This window comes from Oryctolagus cuniculus, chromosome 18, assembly GCF_051225735.1.
Source record: "Oryctolagus cuniculus isolate XC-2025 breed Fujian yellow rabbit chromosome 18, ASM5122573v1, whole genome shotgun sequence".
NCBI lineage: Eukaryota > Metazoa > Chordata > Mammalia > Lagomorpha > Leporidae > Oryctolagus > Oryctolagus cuniculus.
The window spans coordinates 78326402-78346768 of NC_142884.1; the positions used below are offsets into that span (position 1 = coordinate 78326402).

General features: G+C 60.4%; 1 protein-coding gene across 13 annotated transcripts in view; it reads left to right on the plus strand.

Moving 5' to 3' along the window:
- Window positions 1–20367, plus strand: part of BANP (BTG3 associated nuclear protein) — a 107906-nt gene that overhangs the window by 65894 nt on the left and 21645 nt on the right. For 7 of the 13 annotated variants that reach the window (XM_070062823.2, XM_070062825.2, XM_070062830.2 and 4 more), the window contains 4 exons: window positions 7642–7809; window positions 12641–12771; window positions 14854–14916; window positions 16539–16577. In XM_070062823.2, the coding sequence (XP_069918924.1) occupies window positions 7642–7809; window positions 12641–12771; window positions 14854–14916; window positions 16539–16577 (401 nt within the window). Of the gene's footprint in view, window positions 1–7641; window positions 7810–12640; window positions 12772–14844; window positions 14917–16538; window positions 16578–20367 lie in introns of all 13 variants that reach the window. The other 6 variants (XM_070062822.2, XM_070062824.2, XM_070062829.2 and 3 more) reach the window with 1 other exon arrangement.

Here is a 20367-nt window from a genome sequence, read left to right on the forward strand (position 1 = left end):
CGCCGCCCGCTGACCACGCTGACCAGCCCTCACTGATGGCCCTGCCCGGCTGCCTTAGGCCCTTGGTGCCTCCGTCCTGAGCGTGTGGGCCCACCAGGTGGTGCTGGACACCGGCCGGTGCGCTCTGATGGCAGCACTGGCTCAGATCCCTCCTCACTTGGTGATGGCACCGGGAGAGTGGTGGCAGCAGGTGCAGAGCCTCTCCTCAGCGCCCTCGGGCCACGCACGCCGCAGTCCGTCTGGCTCCGGGAGCTGTGAGCATGGTGGGCTGAGTCAGGGGGACGCTGTAGTCAGAGGGCCTGGCAGCTGTCAGGGGACACAGTTCTGGGTGGGCTGCAGTTGAGCGAATGCCCAGGTGCCAGTCCAGCAGGGAGCCCTCACCTTTCAGGCGCCCTCTGGTGCCCATCCATGGCCCAGGGGAAGGAGGCCTGTGTTGTCAGCGGCTCCTGTAAACAGGCAGAACCAGTCACGCCGACACTTGGTGAGACCGAGGGTGTCATTCTGATTGAAGTCGCTGAGAGTCAGAGCCCAGGTCCCTGCTTAGGTGATGTGGGCAGGGCGGCTCAGCATCCCAGGGCTTGGGGCCGCTCCTGTCTGTCCCAGGGACGCCTGTCCCAGATGGCCTAGGAAGAACCGTGCCTGGGCCTGCTGCACTGGGTGCTCGGGTCGGGCAACGGCTCTCAGCGAAGCAGTGGTGCAGGCTTGCCTCCGGCTGGGGTCCAAGACGCTGCTCAAGGGCCGTGCAGCTCCACTCTGAGAGCAGCACCCAGTGTCAGCCAGCAGTCATGGCTGCGCCTCCACGGCCCCGTCCCAGTGTGCACAGCTGCGCGCCCTGGTCACACCGCCATCGCGGAGGGAGCTGTGTGGGCTTCCAGGGCACCATTTTGCAGCACGGGCCTGAGAGGGAGGTGCCCACAGCAGAAGGATGCTGGGGCCTGGGATTCCATGACCAGACAGGAGGGGCCGGGTCCTGGTGGGTCCCGCCCACCCTGACCTCCGAGTCTGCTCGTGTCGGGATTGCACTGGGTGTGCCAGGTGCTGCGTGGAGCATGGGGTCTGCCAAGCCCGCCCTGCTGGCTTCGGCTGCCGCGGCTGCCTGTGCTCTGCAGGCTGCCAGCACCCTGTGCAGCCACGGTCAGCTGGACTGCCTCCCTCAGCTTCCGGCTGGGCCTGAGACCACTGACCCAGAGGTGGTGTCCTGCTGGCCTGCGTTCTGTGAGAAGTCCCCTCCGGGGCAGCCACGCCTTCCCTGTGCACAAGGAGCTCGGCATGGCACAGAGGCCCAGTGGGTGCTGGTGTCAGAAGCAGAGGTGAGAACCACGAAGGGCTGCCGGCCAGGCCTCCTGGAGACTGGAGCGGCTGTTGCTGCGGGCCGACCGAGGCTGGGATTGTTGAGCAGGGATTCTGGAAAGAGGAGCGAGGCTTGGCTTGATAGGAGCTGGAAACTTGACCAGCGTCGCTGTGAGCCAGGGGCGCAGCCCGTTGTCTGCCCGGCAACCTCTGGGTTGTAGGCAGGATGGCTGTGTTGTGTTAAAGGCCACGTCGGGGGCGTTGTGTGTGCTTTTGGCAGGAGCCTCTGGGTGGGCCCGGAGTCTTGTTGCAGGAGACTCCGCAAGGAGCGCGTGGGGCCGAGGCTCGCAGCCGCAGCCGGGGTGCTCCCGGCTTGCAGGTAGCTCCCCACTTGCTGGGAAGCCTGCAGCCTCCCTTCTGAGGGAGGCGTTCCTGACTCGGAATGTCGACATCTGGGCGTGTCTGTAGGCATGAAGACACAGAGCTGAGATCCCAGGTTTGTTCCCTGGGAGCCGGCCCTGTGGCCCCATTGTCAGAGGAAGGCCGCCGTAGAGGGCAGGCCGGGCTGCAGGAAGGGGCGGGCTGATGGGATGCAGTGGAGCTGACCCGTGGCTCTGTGTTCACGGCATCACAGACTTTACCACCAGTAGTGCAGGGCAGCAGGCTGGGGCTGTGACTTCCCTTAGTGTGGATGTGGCTGCTGTCTCCTTACTGAGCAGAGAGCTGCGCAGGCCAGCTCCGAGAGGCAGGGAATTCCGAAGAACCGTGTCTGTGTCTGTCACGAGCATTCCCGGTCTTCATCTGGTGGGGAGAGAAGTGCCCGGGGGTACCTGTGGCTGCCATGTGGGGCCTCACTGGGCCAGCAGCCTCTGGCCTGGTCCTGTGCTCAGCCCTCCCAGCTCCCTCAGCAGCCGTGCAGGAGGAAGCGGCAGGGGGAGACAGGGGTCCTGGCTTTAACCCCGTGATCTCTGGGCCCATCGCTGGACAGCGCCACCAGTGCTGCCGTGGGGTGAGAGATGGTGCTGCCTGCCACACACAGGCTCGCTTCCCTCGCCGGGAGGCCTTGGAAGCGGTGTGCTGTTGCCAGTGTTCCCATGGAGCTGTTGAAATGTTCGGATTTCTTGACCTCCTTTCCCTTTGGCCCAGTTTAATTCTTACTGCTGATGTGCTCAAAAACCAAAACAAATGCATGAACTGACTCCTGGGCTCAGCTTGCAGAGCTGCGAGAGCAGAATGGGCTTCACCACGGTCTCTGGTGTCTTCAGGACACCACAGGGATGCCCGTTGCGGGAGCGGTTGCAGCCCTGCTGCGCGCCTGCGGCCCAGTGCGGCGCCGTCCCGAGAGACCCTGGTTCAGGTTTCTGCCTTTGCTGCCCTTCTTGTTCCGGAGACAAAGTCCGTGTTTTGAAGCACATAGGCGGGACATCTGAGCATCTCCTGTGGCGATGAGGGCACGAGAGTCTGTTGAAAGGGAGAGGGGAGACACGTGCCTTTCGGAACCTGACTGTTTGGGGTTCCCAGGGTTCCTGGGCCCCGCACTGGGGGCAGCGGTCTGGGAGTGCTCTGCGGAAGCTGCGCCTTGCTGTGCTTTGCAGACCTGGGAGTTCTCAGCACTGGGACGGCGGACCGAGCACAGGGGCTTGGTTAAGGTCTTTGCGGGAGGATCACACGGCCTCTGCCTGCACTGCAGGAGAGTCAGGTGCTCCCAAGGGAACATGCCGGTCAGCACGGACAGCCCCGGGTCTCTGCAGGCCCCTCTGAGGAGTGTGGAGGTGACGCGTGATCCCCGTGCGCTCTCCCGGCACTGTGGGGCAGATGGGATGAGTGCACACACCCAGAAAGCCCACGGACGCAGCGCTGCGTGGCAGGGCCAGAGCCATTTCTTTTTTTGTCGTCCACGAGGGCGCACGCTTCCCGGCTGACTGCGGCCTCGCCCACACTCCCCACTGAGAGCAGGTCCACTTCCTGCCCAGCCGCGTCTCACAGGACGTGCTGGCTTCCTGAGGCTGCTGTAACCCAGGACCAGTGACGGGGCCGTCCAACCGGGCATCTGCGCTCTCACAGGTCAGAGGCCCCAGGTCCGAGATGTGGGTGTTGGTAGGGCCGTACGCCCTCTGAGAGCCTTGCCCTCTGCCAGCTTCTGGTGGTGGACAGCCGAGGTCAGCGTCCCTGCCCAGGGCAGCGTCACTCGTGCCTGCCTCCGTCACGTGGCTGTTGTCTCCCTGAGCGACTGTGTTGTGGTCGCTCTCCTTGCCTGTGTGGATTCCAGCCACATTGGGTTTCAGCCCCACTGTACTCAGCTATGACCTCATCTGAACTAAATTAATCCCATCTGCAGAGCCGTCAGTGCCAAGGAAGGTCACTCCTGAGGTCCTGGGAAGGCCATGGTTGTGGGGACACCGTTCGAGCAGTACTCAGGCCAGGGTTCCCCGAGCTCACACACCACACGCTGCTCCACGCACACCTCCGCCTGCCTGGGGCATCCTGGAGAAATTCCGCGTGGGTTGTGGCGCTTTGTGCGTTACAGTGAACTTAGCTCTTAGTTCTGTTCTCTTCTGTGGACTTCCTGAAGTCCTCGTGTTTAGCCACTGTGGGCCAACACATTCGATGGGTGCATCTGTCACTTGGGCTGGTGTCAGAGAAGGGAAGCTGGCCGCTGTGCCGTACCCATCAGGCTCGCTCGCCCTAAAGGTTATTTGTTTGTTTGAAAGGCAGAATGACAAAGGGAAAAAGAGGTCTCTTCTACCTGCAGGTTTGCTCCCCAAATGGCCTCCATGGCTGGGGCTGGGGCTGGGCCAGGCCAGGCCCAGGCCAGAAGCTTCTTCGACGTCTCCCACGTTGGTCATTTTATGCTGCTTTCCCAGGCCGCTAGTAGGGAGCACGAACCAGCGCCCATAATGGGGTGCTGGCGCTCCAGGTAGTAGCTTTACCCACTCACCACAGCACTGGCCCCAAGGGTCTCTTACAGACCAGGGACGGAGGGACTGGAGGTTGCTCCTGAGGGCTGTGGGCTCCCCTCCCGGGAAGTGGCTGTGACTGGGCGGCGCGGGTGGAGTGTCGGCCGGCTGTGCTGCCCCGCTGCCGTGGAGTGCTTGGCCACGGAGGACAGATTCCTTCCGCTTCCCTGGCCAGTTGCTATCAAGTCTGTAATTTCAAGAAGTAAATTGTTGGCACTGAGCTTTCTGCTGGCTTTGCCCTCGAACTTGAGATGACATCCAGCCGTGGGGTTTCATTCTCTGTGGCTGATAAACCTCCTGCCACCCACCAAGCTCTGAGATCGTGAGCTCTGTTCCTCCTCTTTGGCCGCTCCTCTGGGAGGCTCATTAATGAGAGCTGGGAATCTGTTTTTGTGATTTGAGGCACCGATGCCAATGGAGGGGGCGTTCTGGGGGCTGGGGAGAATCCTTTCAGCTCTCGGGGTTGCTGGGCAGCTCGTCAAGAAGGGAGGTGAGGGGCCGGCGCTGTGGCTCACTTGGTTAATCCTCCGCCTGCGGTGCCAGCATCCCATACGGGCACCGGGTTCTAGTCCCAGCTGCTCCTCTTCCAGTTCAGCTCTGCTGTGGCCCGGGAGGGCAGTGCAGGATGGCCCAAGTGCTTGGGCCCTGCACCTGCATGTGAGACCAGGAGGAAGCACCTGGCTCCTGGCTTCGGATTGGCACAGTGCCAGCCATAGCGGCCATTTGGGGGGTGAACCAACGGAAGGGTGACCTTTCTGTTTCTCTCACTGTCTGTAACTCTGTCAAATAAATTTAAAAAAAAGGTGGGGGGGTAGGTGAGGGCAGCCTGGGCCTCTGCTGTCCAGGTGAGATGGACACTGTCCCTGGGAGTCAGTTGCTTGTTGGCTAGAGGTTGATGGCTCCGGTTCTCTGTGCCCCGGCAGCTGCTGTAGATTTCAGTTTGCCTAAAGGGTCTGCTGTGTCTGCTGGCGGAAGGTCCATCATGGCCGTGGAACCAGGGGAGGCCCCTGAGTGTGGGGCAGGGACACGCGTGTGCTCTCTGCTTGGGCTCGGGGCTCTCGGGGCGGAGGAGGGGCCGCAGTGCATCAGCCGCTTCTCCTCCAGGTGGGTGGGCTCTGGGAAGCCCAGCTTTTCCCTTTGATTTTGCTTCAACACTGGACCTTGTTTCCAGACTTTCTTCTGCTGATTAAGTAACACGCGAGCTGGAGTGCCAGGCAGCTGTCCATTGCCCGTGAGGTTCGGGGCAGTCTTCCACGTCATGATAAGGCTTTTCCTGCTCCACTGGCCGAGCTGAGGTTGCTCGGCTGAGGTTCTCGGGAGAGGAGCGGAAGGAAGCTTTGTGAGGGCGGAGGAAGCGGTGACTCGGGGCCGTGCCCGGGCTGCAGTGTCCAGGTCCCTCCCCGACGTCCAGGCTGGCCCCGTGCGGTGCGGTTTCTGAGGGCAGAGCGTGAAGCCGCCTGTGCAGCTCTCGGGGCACGCACGCCTGCCTTTCCAACCCGCAGCTCTTCCGGCGGGGGGCCTGCTGCTGATGCATCGGTTGGTTTGTCTTGGCTGAGATTCGGGCGGCTCACCCTCCAGTGGGAGCTCTGGGTTGCTGCGGGAAGGAATTATGTAACATGATGTTCAAGGAGAATTTAAAAATGGATCATGTGTAACTAAATAAATAGACATTTTTTCTTTAAAGGATATAAGCCAGGTTTTAAACTGGCTGCTTGATTTTTACAAATTCAAATTTACTAATATTTTTGCCTGTTTCTTATATCTATAACCTCTGTGTGTTTTAGTTTCTGTTAACAAATTTTTAAAAATTTGTATAATGTTATTAATCCCTAGGGGTACTTTAAAATTTTTTTCCGTACATGCAAAAATATGAAAAGAATGAGTGGTGGCTTTGACGATTTTTCTTTTTATCCAAGAGTGTTCCAAGTAAGATGTTTTCACAGTGTAGCAAACACCGTTTTTAGTCTGGGGGGCCTGTTGTGACCGTGGTCCATGGTGGGCCTCTCTGCCGCGCTGTGCGTGGTTCTGATGGCTGAGTTCTGTCGTGACCGCGGTCAGCGGTGGGCTCCCTCTCTCTGCCGCGCTGTGCGTGGTTCTGATGGCTGAGTTCTGTCGTGACCGCGGTCAGCGGTGGGCTCCCTCTCTCTGCCGCGCTGTGCGTGGTTCTGATGGCTGAGTTCTGTCGTGACCGCGGTCAGCGGTGGGCGCCCCTCTGGTTGAAGTTGATAACAAGCCAGGGCCATCGTGAGGCACCTAAAGCCAAAGCCACCACAGGCCCGTTGGTATGTGCCCGCCAGAGCCTGCAGCCTTGTGACCGTGAAAGTGGGCAGGGCCTGAGGGGCATCAGCTCCAGTCTGACACCTGCTCCGCAGTGCTGCCCTGGTCTGCTGTCCCCTGGTCACTGAGAGAGGGGACTCTGTGCTGTTGGCCATGTCCTGAGCCCTTGTGGGTGCTCAGGGGTTAACACGTGTGATTCTCTGCGTGTGCAAGATGCAGTACGGGGAAGCTGCAAGCCCACATGCGCCGCCTCCTGGGCAGGTGCGCAGAGCACCCGGGACCAGAAGCAGTGGTGTGCCCCACGCCCCGCTGTGCTGCAGGAGGTCTTCAAGTCTGGGCTGCTGTCTCCGAGCACCTGCCTCGTGCGGGGGGGGGTGGGGGGGTTTGACACCCCCGGGTGAAAAAGCGAATTTCCTGTGCTTGTGCAGGAGACAAAGTGGAAACACGCGCATATGCAAATTCTGTACATGCTGCACGGTAATCACTGTGCTGAGAAAGCAGGCGGAACAGGATCTGGAGGCTTCCAGCGCCAGGGTGGGGGTGCATGTGCGTGGGGAAGGCAGGGCTCCCGGCACGCTGGCGGAGCCGTGGCGTGAAGGGATTGCCAGAGGCCCGAGCGAGCCTGAGTGAGCCAGGGCCGAGGGGCAGCGTCATGGAAACCCAGATGTGACTGAATTGTTGGGGTCCTGCATTCCTCCCTAGACGTCTGGGACTTGAGTGCTGTTTTTGAAGTCAGGGCACAGGTAGGAGTGGGGTGAAGGCCTCGCGAGGACCCTGGGCCTTGTGGTGTTGGGGAGCACTTCGGTGACAGTTACTTAAAGCGATGGGGAAAGACCTGACTGTTTCCTCGGTGTGTGTATCCGATCTTGGAAGATCGTTGACTGAGTGGGCGGCACTTTCCTCGCGTATGGGATTTTCCAGGAGAGGGGCCCAGCCCTGAGGGGCGAGGGGCGGGTGTCCAGGACTGAGTGGGCGGCACTTTCCTCGCGTATGGGATTTTCCAGGAGAGGGGCCCAGCCAGCCCTGAGGGGCGAGGGGCGGGTGTCCAGGACGCGGGCGCTGTTGATGCCGCTCGTGGCGCAGGGCTCTCACAGCTTCTGCGGGGCTGTCCTTTCAGGTCACCTCTTCTACAAGTTTGGGATCACGGAATCTGACTGGTACCGGATCAAGCAGAGCATCGACTCCAAATGCCGGACAGCGTGGCGGCGGAAACAGCGCGGCCAGAGCCTGGCCGTCAAGAGCTTCTCGCGGAGAACGCCGTCCTCCTCCTCCTACAGTGCCTCAGGTAGGCTCTGCGGCCGCCGGAGCAGGCGCCCGGGCCACGGTGCGTGCCGTGTGGGCGCTGTCCAGGTGCTGCGCCCTGGTGCTGCCTCCACACGTGGGCTGGGCCGCTGTTCAGAGAGCGGGCGGTCTCCCGCCTGCTGGTCCTGGGGTGAGACCTCTGCCTGAGGAAGGAGAAGCAGCGGCCTCCTGGGGGCTCCTGAGGTCACAGGGGACTTCTGTGGTTCTGTGGCCCAGGGGGGCTCTGGTCCAGACCAGGGTGGGTGCTGCGTCCAGCGGCTGCTGACTCTGCACCTCCCCTGCTGCTCTGACCCCTGAGCGAGTGGCCGTGACTGCTCCCTGCGAGGTGACTGTCGCGGAGGGCAAGGGGTGAACCCTCACTTGCGTTCCTGGCCTCAGTGCCAGGACCACAGGTCGTGGGAGGAGCCCTCCAGCCTTCCCCGCGCACACTGCTGCAGGCCTCTCTCTCCCAGGGGCGCGTTGGCTAGAAGGGCACCCGGACTTCAGCACTGCCTTCCGCCCCGTGACTCCAAGAATCTGAACAAATTTTTAAATGGAAACAGTTCTCCCGCTGGGCTGGGGTCAGAGTGTGTGGGTGGCAGTCTCCCGCTGGGGCTGGGGTCAGAGTGTGTGGGTGGCAGTCTCCCGCTGGGCTGGGGTCAGAGTGTGTGGGTGGCAGTCTCCCGCTGGGGCTGGGGTCAGAGTGTGTGGGTGGCAGTCTCCCGCTGGCCTGGGGTCAGAGTGTGTGGGTGGCAGTCTCCCGCTGGGCTGGGGTCAGAGTGTGTGGGTGGCAGTCTCCCGCTGGGCTGGGGTCAGAGTGTGTGGGTGGCAGTCTCCCGCTGGGCTGGGGTCAGAGTGTGTGGGTGGCAGCGGGCGAGGCCCCTCTGTGCGTGGGCCTGTTGCTGAGCTCCGCTCCGCGGCCTGCACCGGACAACCAGACCGCCTGCGGCGCTCGGCGTCTGTTCTTTCTGAGCCAGTCCCAGGAGACTCTCGCCCCCCAGTTGTTTGGGAAGTTTTTGGATACTTGGCCCCGAGCTGTGGCCAGGGGTCCTGAGGGTGGGAGGCAGGGTGGTGGCCACACACATTGCCCCCTGCCCCACCCTGGGCAGTTGTTTCAAGCGTCTGCTGTTGATGAAAGCAGCCCTTGGTGAGGAGGCTGGACCTCGTAGTTGCCGACAGGCAGTGTGTGTGGAATGCAGAGGGGCAGCCCTCGGGTGCGACTGAACACCTGGCGATTGCGTGCAGGGCGGCAGCTCCTGCTGTGGCACCGGTGCCCTAGCTGCCGTGCCCTGGCACAGACGGGAGAGATGCAGTCATGGGGGACGCGTGCTGCATGTGGCGTCACGGACAGTCTCAGCTGATGGCCTTGCAATTTAAATTTTTTTCTTTATGTCTTACTGGAGCTTCTGGATTATTTCCAGTAAACACTGCACTGGTTTTACGGTTTTTCAAAATGCCTTCAGGCTTGATGCAGGGCAGGGACCAGGTTGCATTCTGTCCTCGTAGAAATCTGGGCGAGGCTCCGAGGCAGCTGCCTCAGACTGGGGAGCCGGCAGCACAGGACGGTGACCGCTCGAGGGGGAAGGGGGCCGACCCTGCCTCGCCCGGGCTCGCTCAAGGAGGCGCCGGCTGGCCTCTGCACGCGGTGTGAGACGTCCCAGGCAGGCCGCAGCTGCGTCATACACGCAGGAGACCATAGTGCAGGGGGTGGGGACAGCCAGGAGTTGTGGAGTGGAATTCTTGTTTTTTTGTTTTTTAAGCTTGATTTATTTATTTGAAAGAGTTACAGAAAGAGAGGGAGAGACAGAAAGATCCTCCACGTGCTGGTTCACCCCCTAGATGACCACAGTGGTCAGGCCGAAGCCAGGAGCCAGGAGCGTCTTCCAGGTGTCCCACGTGGGTGTAGGGGTCCCAGCACTTGGGCCATCTTCTACTGCTTTCCCAGGCCACAGCAGGGAGCTGGATCGCAAGTGGAGCAGCCGGGACTCGGAACCGGCATGGATGTGGGGTAACCTGTTACGGCTAGTGGCTGTATCGACTGCACCACAGCACTGGCCCCCGAGCGGGGTTCTTGTGAGGAACGAGGTTTGTGGGAGACTCCGGAGTGCACAGGGTTCTGCTGCACAGACTTGGAGAGAAGAGGGCACACCTGGGCATGGGGCTCTGCGCTGCCCTGGGCTGAGGGCGGTGCAGACTTTCCCAGCTGTGCTCCAGAGACCTGGGATCTGGCCAGCAGGAGACCACGCTTACTGAGGAAGCAAAGTGTCCCCCGAGTGGAAGCCGAGCCCCCACTCAGCCTTGGAGGGCTCACGCTCCCCCACCAGGTATAAAACTTCCAAAGAAAGACAGCAAAATCCAGATTCGCTGAGCAGAGTGAGATCCACAGTGTCCAGAATCCCCTGCAAATGTGACCTGGGACCAGAGAGCTGTCAGAGAAGGAGCTCCTGTGTGGGATTAACAAGCCAGGATTCCAGAGACTGTTAACATTGTGGTCTGAGATGGAGACCACAGCATAGCAAGGCGACGTAGGAGAGGCGAAGCAGCGAGTTTGCTCTGGGGTGAGAAGCGAGGGCTGACTGCCGTGCTGTGCCTTCTGCCCTCTCCCTGCACGCGCCCTGGTAACGCAGTGGCTTATTTCAGCAGCTGGGCGAGCACAGCCCAGGCTGAATTGTTGCCAGCATCCGTGGTGAGCAGGAGCTGCGAGGTATTCCAGTCCAGATTATTAGCAAGTTAAAGGGTCTTGCAGGGGCAGATGAGGAAGTTGAAGGGTCTCATAGGGGCAGATGGAGTGAGGTGATTTTTATTAACATTGCAACAGAAATTACTTGGGAGCCTCCGTCGCCTGGTTCTTGTTAGCTAGTGGGGCGACTGTCAGCATTTGGCTCTCAGACCCTCTCGGGGGAGTGTCCCGAGCTCTCTTCTCCCCAGCACGTATTCAAGTTCAACCTTTAAGGACGTTTACACCCAGCAGCATTCATGCGGTTTGAAGTAATCGAAAAAAATATAATTGCTAGCATCTTTCAAATATTAACGTTTTGTTATTATTATAATAGTTTTAAAAATGTGGGGCCAGCGCTGTGGTGTAGCAGGTAGAACTGCTGGCATCCCATATGGGTGCCAGTTCTAGTCCCGGCTGCTCCACTTCCGATCCAGCTCTCTGCTATGGCTGGGAAATCAGTGGAGATGGCCCAAGCACTTGGGTCCCTGCACCCACTGCTCGTGGCTCCTGGCTTCGGATCAGCGCAGCTCCGGCCGTTCTGGCCAGCTGGGGAGTGAACCAGCGGATGGAAGACCCCTCTCTCTCTCTCTCTCTCTCTCTCTCTCTGCCTCTCCTTCTCTCTCTGTGTAACTCTGACTTTCTAGTAAAATGGATAGATCTTTAAAAAAAAAAAATGTACTCAGTGGAATCTATAAACCGTAGCAGTTTGATGCTTAGAATTAACTACTGAAGGGGCCAGCACTGTGGCGTAGTGAGTAAAGCTACTGCCTGCAGTGCCAGCATCCCACATGGCTGCTGGTTCGAGTCCCAGCTGCTCTACTTCTGATCCAGCTCCATGCTATGGCCTGGGAAAGCAGTAGAAGGTGGCTGGAGTCCTTGGGCCCCTGCCATCTCCATGGGAGACCCAGAAGCTCCTGGCTCCTGTCTTCGGATTGGTGTAGCTCCAGCTTGGGTAGAATACCTCTCCCTCTCTCTGCATCTGTTCTCTCTGACTTTGCCTTTCAAATAAAATAAGTAATACTTAAAAAATAATTAGCTACTGGCCGGCGCCGCGGCTCACTAGGCTAATCCTCCACCTGTGGTGCCAGCACCCTGGGTTCTAGTCCCGGTCGGGGTGCCGGTTCTGTCCTGGTTGCTCCTCTTCCAGGCCAGCTCTCTGCTGTGGCCCGGGAAGGCAGTAGAGGATGGCCCAAGTGGTTGGGCCCTGCACCCCATGGGAGACCAGGAGGAAGCACCTGGCTCCTGGCTTTGGATCGGCTGCAGCGCACTGGCCGTGGCTGCCATTTGGGGGGTGAACCAACGGAAGGAAGACCTTTCTCTTTCTCTCTCTCTCTCTCTCTCTCTCTCACTGTCTAACTCTGCCTGTCCCCAAAAAAAACAAAAACAAAAAAAAAAAAAAAACCATGCATCTAAAGTAATAACTCAGTTAAACAGAGAAATCGAATTCTTGGAAAGTCCCTTCGCTACATTGGGGTGACATTTCCCCAGTTAAATTATCCATGGAGGCCGGCGCCGCGGCTCGGTAGGCTAATCCTCCGCCTAGCGGCGCCGGCACACCAGATTCTAGTCCCGGTTGGGATTCTTTCCCGGTTGCCCCTCTTCCAGGCCAGCTCTCTGCGGTGGCCAGGGAGTGCAGTGGAGGATGGCCCAAGTGCTTGGGCCCTGTACCCCATGGGAGACCAGAAGTACCTGGCTCCTGCCTTCGGATCAGCACGGTGCGCTGGCCGCAGCGCGCCAGCCGTGGTGACCATTGGAGGGTGAACCAACGGCAAAAGGAAGACCTTTCTCCCCGTCTCTCTCTCACTATCCACTCTACCTGTTAAAAAAAAAAAAATTCCATGGAGAAAGCTTACTTACTGCTGGAGTGGAACAGGCTTGCTCTCAGCTTTAGTCCTTCTCATTTTTGCAGGTGCATCCCAAGAAACTGCCTTCATTTCCGAAGTTCTTGGAAAGTGGAGGGAGGGTTTGTGACGACAGTCACCCAGTGTGCAGGCTCTCAGGCACTGCGGCTTACTGTTGCTGATCCCGACAGAAGGGAGGACGTGACGGGGACGGGTCTGGGGACAAGGGCGAGCGGGATGTGCTGTTCTCTGACGCCTGTGTCCTGCTCCCACAGACACCATGATGGGCTCCCCGCCGGCCGCCAGCGAGCTCCCGCAGCCACAGCCGCAGGCCCTGCACTACGCCCTGGCGAATGCCCAGCAGGTGCAGATCCACCAGATCGGAGAGGACGGACAGGTCCAAGTAGTATGTACCTTCCCGCTGATGCGCCGGGGCTGGCCGGGGCCGGGTGGTGGGGTTGCCGTGGGGACCGCCGGCTTTCACTGAGTTTCTGGAGCATGCGGTCGTCTGGGGGAGGTGGAAGTACCCGAGGCTGTGAGCGTGGGGGAGGGGCCTTGTGATGCAAGGGCAGCAGCCGGTGCTCGGCCCCCTGTGCTTGTCCCCGCCCTGCAGGGCCTCCTGCCCTGAGAGGCCCCATCTGTGTTTCTGTTCGGAAGCTCAGTAGAGGCTGCTTGAGTGCCCTGAGGGAAGAGAAAGTGATTTCCTCCCGGCTCTGCGGGAGGCGGCGGCCTTTGTGTCTGCGCTGTCTCCCGTGGGCTGGATCAGTGTGACTGCCCCAGGGAGGCCACGCACCTGCCTTCCCCCTGTGCGGGCAGACGCGGGGCCTGCCCTCTAGTCGGCGCAGCAGATCCTCCGCTGACAGCGGTCCCCGGGTCCCAGTGTGCAGGCTGCAAGGAGTGGGGGGTAGCGTTCTCGGGCACCCTCACTGGGAGCCAGAGGTGCTGGGGGGCGGGGGCATCCTTGTGCCTCTTGGAGCGGGGCTGACCAGCACAGGCGCCTCTGCTGCGCCGCTGACCCCTTGTCCCTGCAGGCACTGCCTCCTGCACCTGCTTGCGGGACAGGCGCTTCCTGAGACGCTGTGTAGCGCTTTTCCGTGGCTTTTTCCCCTCTTCCCTAGGAGGTGGAGCAGTTATGAGTCAGGAATTTAATGGGCTTATTAAATTTAATCGACATTCACAAAGGCAGTGACTCTCCTCTTGTCAGTAGGAAAGTTCTTTGAAAGAATCCCAGAGTAGATAACTCTGACACAGAGTTTACATACACGTAGGAAAGTGTAAGCAGTAGAACATTCTACAGTACTTTGAGGTCCATTTCAACCAACTTCAAGAATTTTAAGTAAGATGTGAGTCTTCGTTTCATTTTCATCTAGTTTACAGGGATGATCTGGCTGTGTCAGTACAACATAAATCGTCTTAGCTGGGCTCTTTGATTCCTTATTAGTGTTTGCTCGAGTTACTCAGACACTCGTGTGAGTGTCCTCTGATTTGAAGAGCTTGCCTGACCCGCTGTCAGTGTGGCTGCACACGCAGCCCTGCCCTGTCCCTGTCCCTGCCCGTGAGGGCCCCAAAGCAGCACACGCAGCCCTGCCCTGTCCTGTCCCTGTCCCTGCCCGTGAGGGCCCCAAAGCAGCACACGCAGCCCTGCCCTGTCCCTGCCCGTGAGGGCCCCAAAGCAGCACACGCAGCCCTGCCCTGTCCCTGCCCGTGAGGGCCCCAACTCTGGGGTTCCCCTGGGTTTGTTGTCGCACCCAGTAGAAAGTGTGACTTAGAAGAAGACTTGTCACCCTGATTCTCTGGAGTCACGCTCTGGCCTTGACTTGTTCAGTGACATCTGAAGATCTGCACTCGTCCTTGCCCGTCGCTCCTGTAGGAGTCGCTGTGGAGCGTGTCTGTTGGGTCTTAGAGAGGCGGTCCCAGAGCTGGGACCCCAGCCCACCTTGCACTCCCTAGGGTCCCGGAAGCTGGGACCCCACCCCACCTTGCACTCCCTAGGGTCCCGGAAGCTGGGACCCCAGCCCACCTTGCACTCCCTAGGGTCCCGGAAGCTGGGACCCCAGCCCACCTTGCACTCCCTAGGGTCCCGGAAGCTGGGACCCCACCCCACCTTGCACTCCCTAGGGTCCCGGAAGCTGGGGCCCCAGCCCACCTTGCACTCCCTAGGGTCCCGGAAGCTGGGACCCCACCCCACCTTGCACTCCCTAGGGTCCCGGAAGCTGGGGCCCCAGCCCACCTTGCACTCCCTAGGGTCCCGGAAGCTGGGACCCCACCCCACCTTGCACTCCCTAGGGTCCCGGAAGCTGGGACCCCAGCCCACCTTGCACTCCCTAGGGTCCCGGAAGCTGGGACCCCACCCCACCTTGCACTCCCTGGGGTCTGCTGTCGTTCTGGAGCAGGTAATCCAGAACCTTCCAGAAAACATCGCTGTGTCCTTTGTTCTTGTTTTTCTTCTGATGCTTCTTGGTGTCTTCTCTTGCTGTGGATCCCACAGGGTCACCTCCACATCGCCCAGGTGCCTCAAGGGGAGCAGGTGCAGATCACGCAGGACAGTGAGGTGAGTCCTTGGAGGTGGCCGACAGCCGGCCTCCTGGGAGTCCTCTGGGGGAAAGCGTGTGACAAGGGTGGCTGTGCTGTGGGACACTGGTCCAGCTCTGGCGGCAGCTTTGGTTGGGCAGATTGGGTGCGGGGGGGGGGGAGGGGCGGCGTTGGCTGGGCTGACTAGTGTGGGAAGCCCACTGAGGCCGTGTCGTATGCCAGAGACCGGGCCAGGTGTTGGATCACGGCAGAAGCAGAGCAGCTGTAGGCCCTGCCTGCGAGGACCCAGGTGTGCCTGGACGATCGTGCCTCCGTCAGCAGTGGGGCTAGAGGTGGTATGCACACCTCAGCACCAGGCTGCGAGACTCCAGGAGAGGGCCGGCCGGGCTGCTGTGAGGGCAGTGCCTAGCAGAGCGTGCTGGCGGGAGGAGAGAAGCTGAAGGGTGGTGGGGTGGGCAGGTCTGGTGAGGGGCTGTAGCAGGTGTCCATAAGGTAGGTTTCCATAAATGTGCAGCCCAGTGAGAGAGAAGAAGAGAGCCCAGTGTGGCTGCAGCGTGCGTAGGACGAGGGAGCTCGGGCAGACGGCCAGCTCAGAGGAGGAGGTCCTGGGAGGCAGGGAGAGCGAGGCTGGAGGGTGGAGGCCCGTGGAGGGCACTGGGGACAGGTGGCTCGGGTTCTGCAGGACGCGTCAGACAGGAGCCCTGGGGAGCTGGGGGCAGAGTGGGCATGGGGCCCACCCGTGGTGGAGCTGCTTCGTGGGCTGCGTCTGGGAGTCAGGGCCAGGCTGTGTTTAAAGGTGCAGATGAGCGCGGGACGCCGCAGTATCGGAGCGGGGGCGGCTTCTCCGCACTCTGGGGGCCTGTGGGCCGCAGAACCCCACTCTGAGCAGAAGGGGAAGCTGACCGGACAGTGAGGGAGAAACAAGCCCGCACTTGCTGTTGTGTGAATGCTGGGCTTCTGTGGGCTTCTTGAATTCCAGTTTTTCACTGCTGGTTTTGTTCTTGTTTTTTAGTTATCAGAACTGAATCTGTCTTGTATACGTAATTCAGTATTTTTGTTTCCATTAGGAATTGAATAGAATAAATTAGAAGAAATTGCTGCTGAGTTTAATGATTACCTTGTGATAAGTTAGAATATGCGGTCTTGTTATGACGACGACTGCTTACCTGGTTTGTCCAAAATGAAGTGTTTTGTTGGAGAGAGACAGGCGTGAGCATGGGTCTCCTGGGAGCTGTGAGTCCGTGCGGCGTGTGCTGGTGTCGGCATTTGTGCTGCTGTGAGCTGTGCCAGTGGCGGGAAGGTGGATGGCACCAGTGTCCCCACCGGGACCTCTCTGTCCCCATGTTGTGTTTCTTGTCCCTCAAAATTGTCTCAAAAACTGGAAAAAGTGGGAGTGGGATTTTTTTTTAGGATGGGGTGAGGGGAATGGGCACGAAGTTGGAACTGCTTCGTTGTTTACAAGAAAGAGTAGTTCCTAGAGACCCAGCTTCTGCATTGCATTTGCAGTTCTTACTCCACGAGGGGCCAAAGTCTTGCAGACTCAGCGGCTGTCTGGTGGCTCCCAGATGGCCCGGGGCAGGTCCTGCCCGAGCAGGCGTGCTGTCCGTCCCCTTCCTGATTCTTCTTCTCCTTTCTCTGCAGGGCAATCTGCAGATCCACCACGTGGGCCAGGACGGGCAGGTGAGTCTGAGTGTCCTCTCGCTTCCCACAGACCAGGCACTGCGTTGCCCAAGTGACAGCGGCTCTTCGAGGAAGGAGCGGGGAGTGAGGAAGAGTGGCCTCGCTCCCGGTGGCCCTGCTCACGGGGCCTCGCTCCCTGTGGCCTCGCTCCTAGTGGCCACTCAGGTGCCTGGAGGACGTGGAGGGTGGGCCAGGGCTCATCTTTGCTTCTCTGTTGGACGTCACGTGGCTTTACCTCGTGGAGGACACTCCCAGCCTTGTCACTGGTCCCTGCACATTTTGTGAGTGTTGTGGTTTGCACACAGAGCCATGTATTCGAGTAAGGTGGGTTTTGTCCTGCTCTGTTGCTGTCAGACTCAAACCACTTGCGTTTCTTCCAGTCTGAAACCAGACGGGCAGACGTGCCGGGAGGGGTCTCCACAGTGTGGTGCCGGCTGTAAGGCGTCGAGGGGATTTGCTGCCCAGGGCGGGGTGAAACTGCTGGTTTGCAGGCTTTATGTTTTCCTGCCCTTTGGAAGGCACATTCCGTCGCGGGGACTGCTGATGCCTCTGGACCATCACCGGTGTCTGGAAGGTCTTCCTGTTTCATAAAACCTGACCCAGGAACGTGGCGGCGCGCTTGCTCAGGACATATTACTCACTGTCCCCAGATCAAGTGTTCTGCCCTTTGGAAAACCCGCGTGTGTCCTTCTCTCACTGGCCAAGCCCTGCAGAGGTCTTCCTTGGGACCCGGCATCCTGGGAATGAGGGTGCTCACAGCAGAGGGGCCCAGGGGTCGGCGCCCCGGGAGGCCCCTCAGGAAGGGGCCGCAGACCCAAGAATTAGTGTCCTCCTGGGTTGCCTGGTTTCAGAGTTGCTTCAAAACGCACGTGAGGTTCTAGTCTGTATTCCTGCAGCAGTGTCTGCATCGAAACAGGAGCTGGCCCTCGGGCTGGGCCAGAGCGCGAGGCGTGCGCAGCTGAGAACTCACACTAGTTCTCCGGCGCCTGTGCTGTCTTGGCGAGGTCGCCGTGGGGCTGGCAGCGGCCGGTTCTCCACCCCCTCCTGCGGTTCCTCAGGGTCCCCGGGGCAGCCGCAGGTGGTTGTCTCAAGTCTGTCTCGTTGGTTTCCTGGTTTGTGTTTATACCTGGAGTGGAAATCGTCCCAGAGAGCGTGCAGCTGGGCTGGCACTGCGACCTTGATTTTCCATTTCTGTCCCTTTCTGTCTCTCTTCCTAAACAGAATTTTAAGAATCGAAGTGGCTTTGACACCGCGTGAGTGTTGTGCTCACGGTTGGGGCTGTAGAGCAGCCCAGCTGGGAGTGCGGGCGGAGGTTCCGCGTGGCTGCGGCGGCCTCGTGCCCAGGGGAGGCCCTCAGCACTCGTGGTACAGTGTGGGGCCTCTTCCTGACGGGGCTCCTTCCCAGGCGTGGCCGCCGCCGTGCTGGGCACAGGGACCCTCCTCCACTTGCCGCAGGTTCTTTCTCTGACCACGCCCACCTCCCCCATGAAAGAGGTGAAGCAGAGGCTGCCGCTGGTCTCCTCTCGGCACCAGTGTCCTGCGGAGGGACCTCAGTGCAGGCCGGGCCAGCGCGGGTGCCCTGGGCAGAGCTCTGTGTGGGAGCTGCTGCTTTCCAGAGAGCGCCGCCGTGAGCCGTGATTTGAGGAGGCAGCCTGTGTTCATGTGGCGCTGCACACGCACGCGCACGCACATACGCACACACACACACCTGTCTGACCTTCCATCTGTGGAGTCCTGTGTGGACTCCACCCTCCAGCCGGTTCTCGTTCCTGTTTGGTTGCCGCGCTCCTGACAGCTGTGGGGGAAGGCAGCCCTGTCTCTGCTCTGCTTGTCCGGCTCCCCGTGCCCTCGAGGCACTGGTGCCCGTGGACTCAGGGCGCTTTCCCACCAGCAGACGTGAGGTTCCCATAGTGCCGCAGGCCACAGCTGTCCCCTGTGCCAGAAGCCCCTGCCCACCTGGGGTCGGATTTGGAGACTGCAGCTCAGGTCAGTGGAGGAGGGGTTTATGACCACCTTGACATGGGGTTAGAGGTCATTTTGCTAAAGACATACGTGATGGCCTTTGTTGAGTTCCCAGATCCCTGAGGTGGGTGGGATGGCTCTGCTGTAGGGCGGAGACCCCCAGGAGGTGGGCCTCCGAATCCAGGGCAGCAGAGGGCGAGGTTGAGGTGGCTGTCCCCGACCCTAGTGTGCCCAGCCTCATGGGGAGGTCCCGAGGGAGGGTGAGCACACCAGTGTTGAAGGGGCAGCAGTGGCCACAAGGGCCTGGGAGAGCCCACGGCCAGGGGGAGGTTTCAGTGTGGCAGAACATGGCCACCACGACAGGTGCGGGGAGCACAGCTGCGTGGCGCCGCCCCTCCACCCCCAAACAGCCCTTCCAGCTCTGGCGCCCCCAGGAGTGCTCCCTCGTGGCCACCCAGCCCTCTGGTCTCTGGGCTCCTGCCCTGTGCCGTTTGGCTGTGCTGATCAGCTCCTGCCCCGAGGTCCTGCCTGCCTTTGCCGTTCATGGGGACACCGGCACGTCTCAGAACCTGCCGGCCTGTGGCGCTGCTGCCGGCAGAGGGCAAGGCGCGGCAGGGTCCCAGGGACAGTGAGATTCAGACTGCAGCTGGCTCTTCTGCGCCTCCCTGGTGTCTGCTCCTGTGTGCCTCGCGGGAGCAGTGCACAGGGCTGGCCGGCCCAGGCTCTGCCTTCTCCAGGCCTGTCTCGGGACTCCCGTGCAGCACCGTTGTGCTGCACGTGGGCACTGCTCCCTCCTTCCAGCTTCAGCCAGGCGTAGCCTTTCTCAGCCTTCGCAGGCCACTGGTCGAGGGGAGGCCAGGGAGCCGCACTTGTTCCCATTGGAAGCTGCTCGTGGGCTTTGGCGAGGCGGGTCCTACGGTAACGCGTGGGCCTGTGCCCGGCCTCCGGCTGTTCCGGTGCCTTTGCGGGCTGTGCTCTGGCGGGTTCTTGCCGTTCAGAGCCGAGCTCTGCAGCGTTGCACGTAACTGACCTGATGGAGCTGTGCCGATGGCCTCGTCCTCATCCTCCAGTGCGGGGTTCCCCGAGTGTCTTCCTTGTTGCTCCGTGGATGCCCTGAGGGTGCGTCGGGGATGGCACGAGTGTGGGGTGCTTGCCGGGGGTGGGGCACAGGACTGCCTTTGTGGTTCACTTGTGGAGCTGCGAACCCTGCAGGAGAGGGCATGGGCTCCGCGCAGGAAATCGTGTGAGGATCCGGGCCCGGAGTGCCTAGGGACAGCGGGGACTGTGGGAGGCAGCCCACGGGGAGCTGCTGTGTGTCTGGAGCGGCCGGGCCACGCGTGCACAAGCTGTCTCGGGTGCTGCTGTCCACAGGCAGTGTTAGGTGTCGGAGGATCTTGAATGCTGCGTGGGTTTTCAGAAGCCTCTGAAGCGAGGGAAAGTTCTCAAGAATCAGGAGCCCGGAGATTCAGGGTTGTAGCAGAGTGGGTGACGCCACTCCTGCATACATTTTGTTTATTTTAAAGGTGATTTGTTTGGAAGAGTTACAGAGGTAGGGGCGGGGGGAATTGATCTGCATCTACTGGTTACTCCCCAGATGTCCACAACGGCTGGGGCTGGGCCAGCCCAAGCCAGGAACTTCCTCCAGGTCTCCCACGTGGGTGCAGCGGTGCAGATAGTGCGGCCATCCTCTGCTGCTTTCCCGGGCAATAGCAGGAGCTGGACTGGAAGTGGAGCAGCTGGGTCTTGAACCGGCGCCCATATGAGATGCCAGCACTGCAGACAGCAGCTTAACCCACTGTGCCTCGGTGGCAGCACTTGTCTGTCTGTT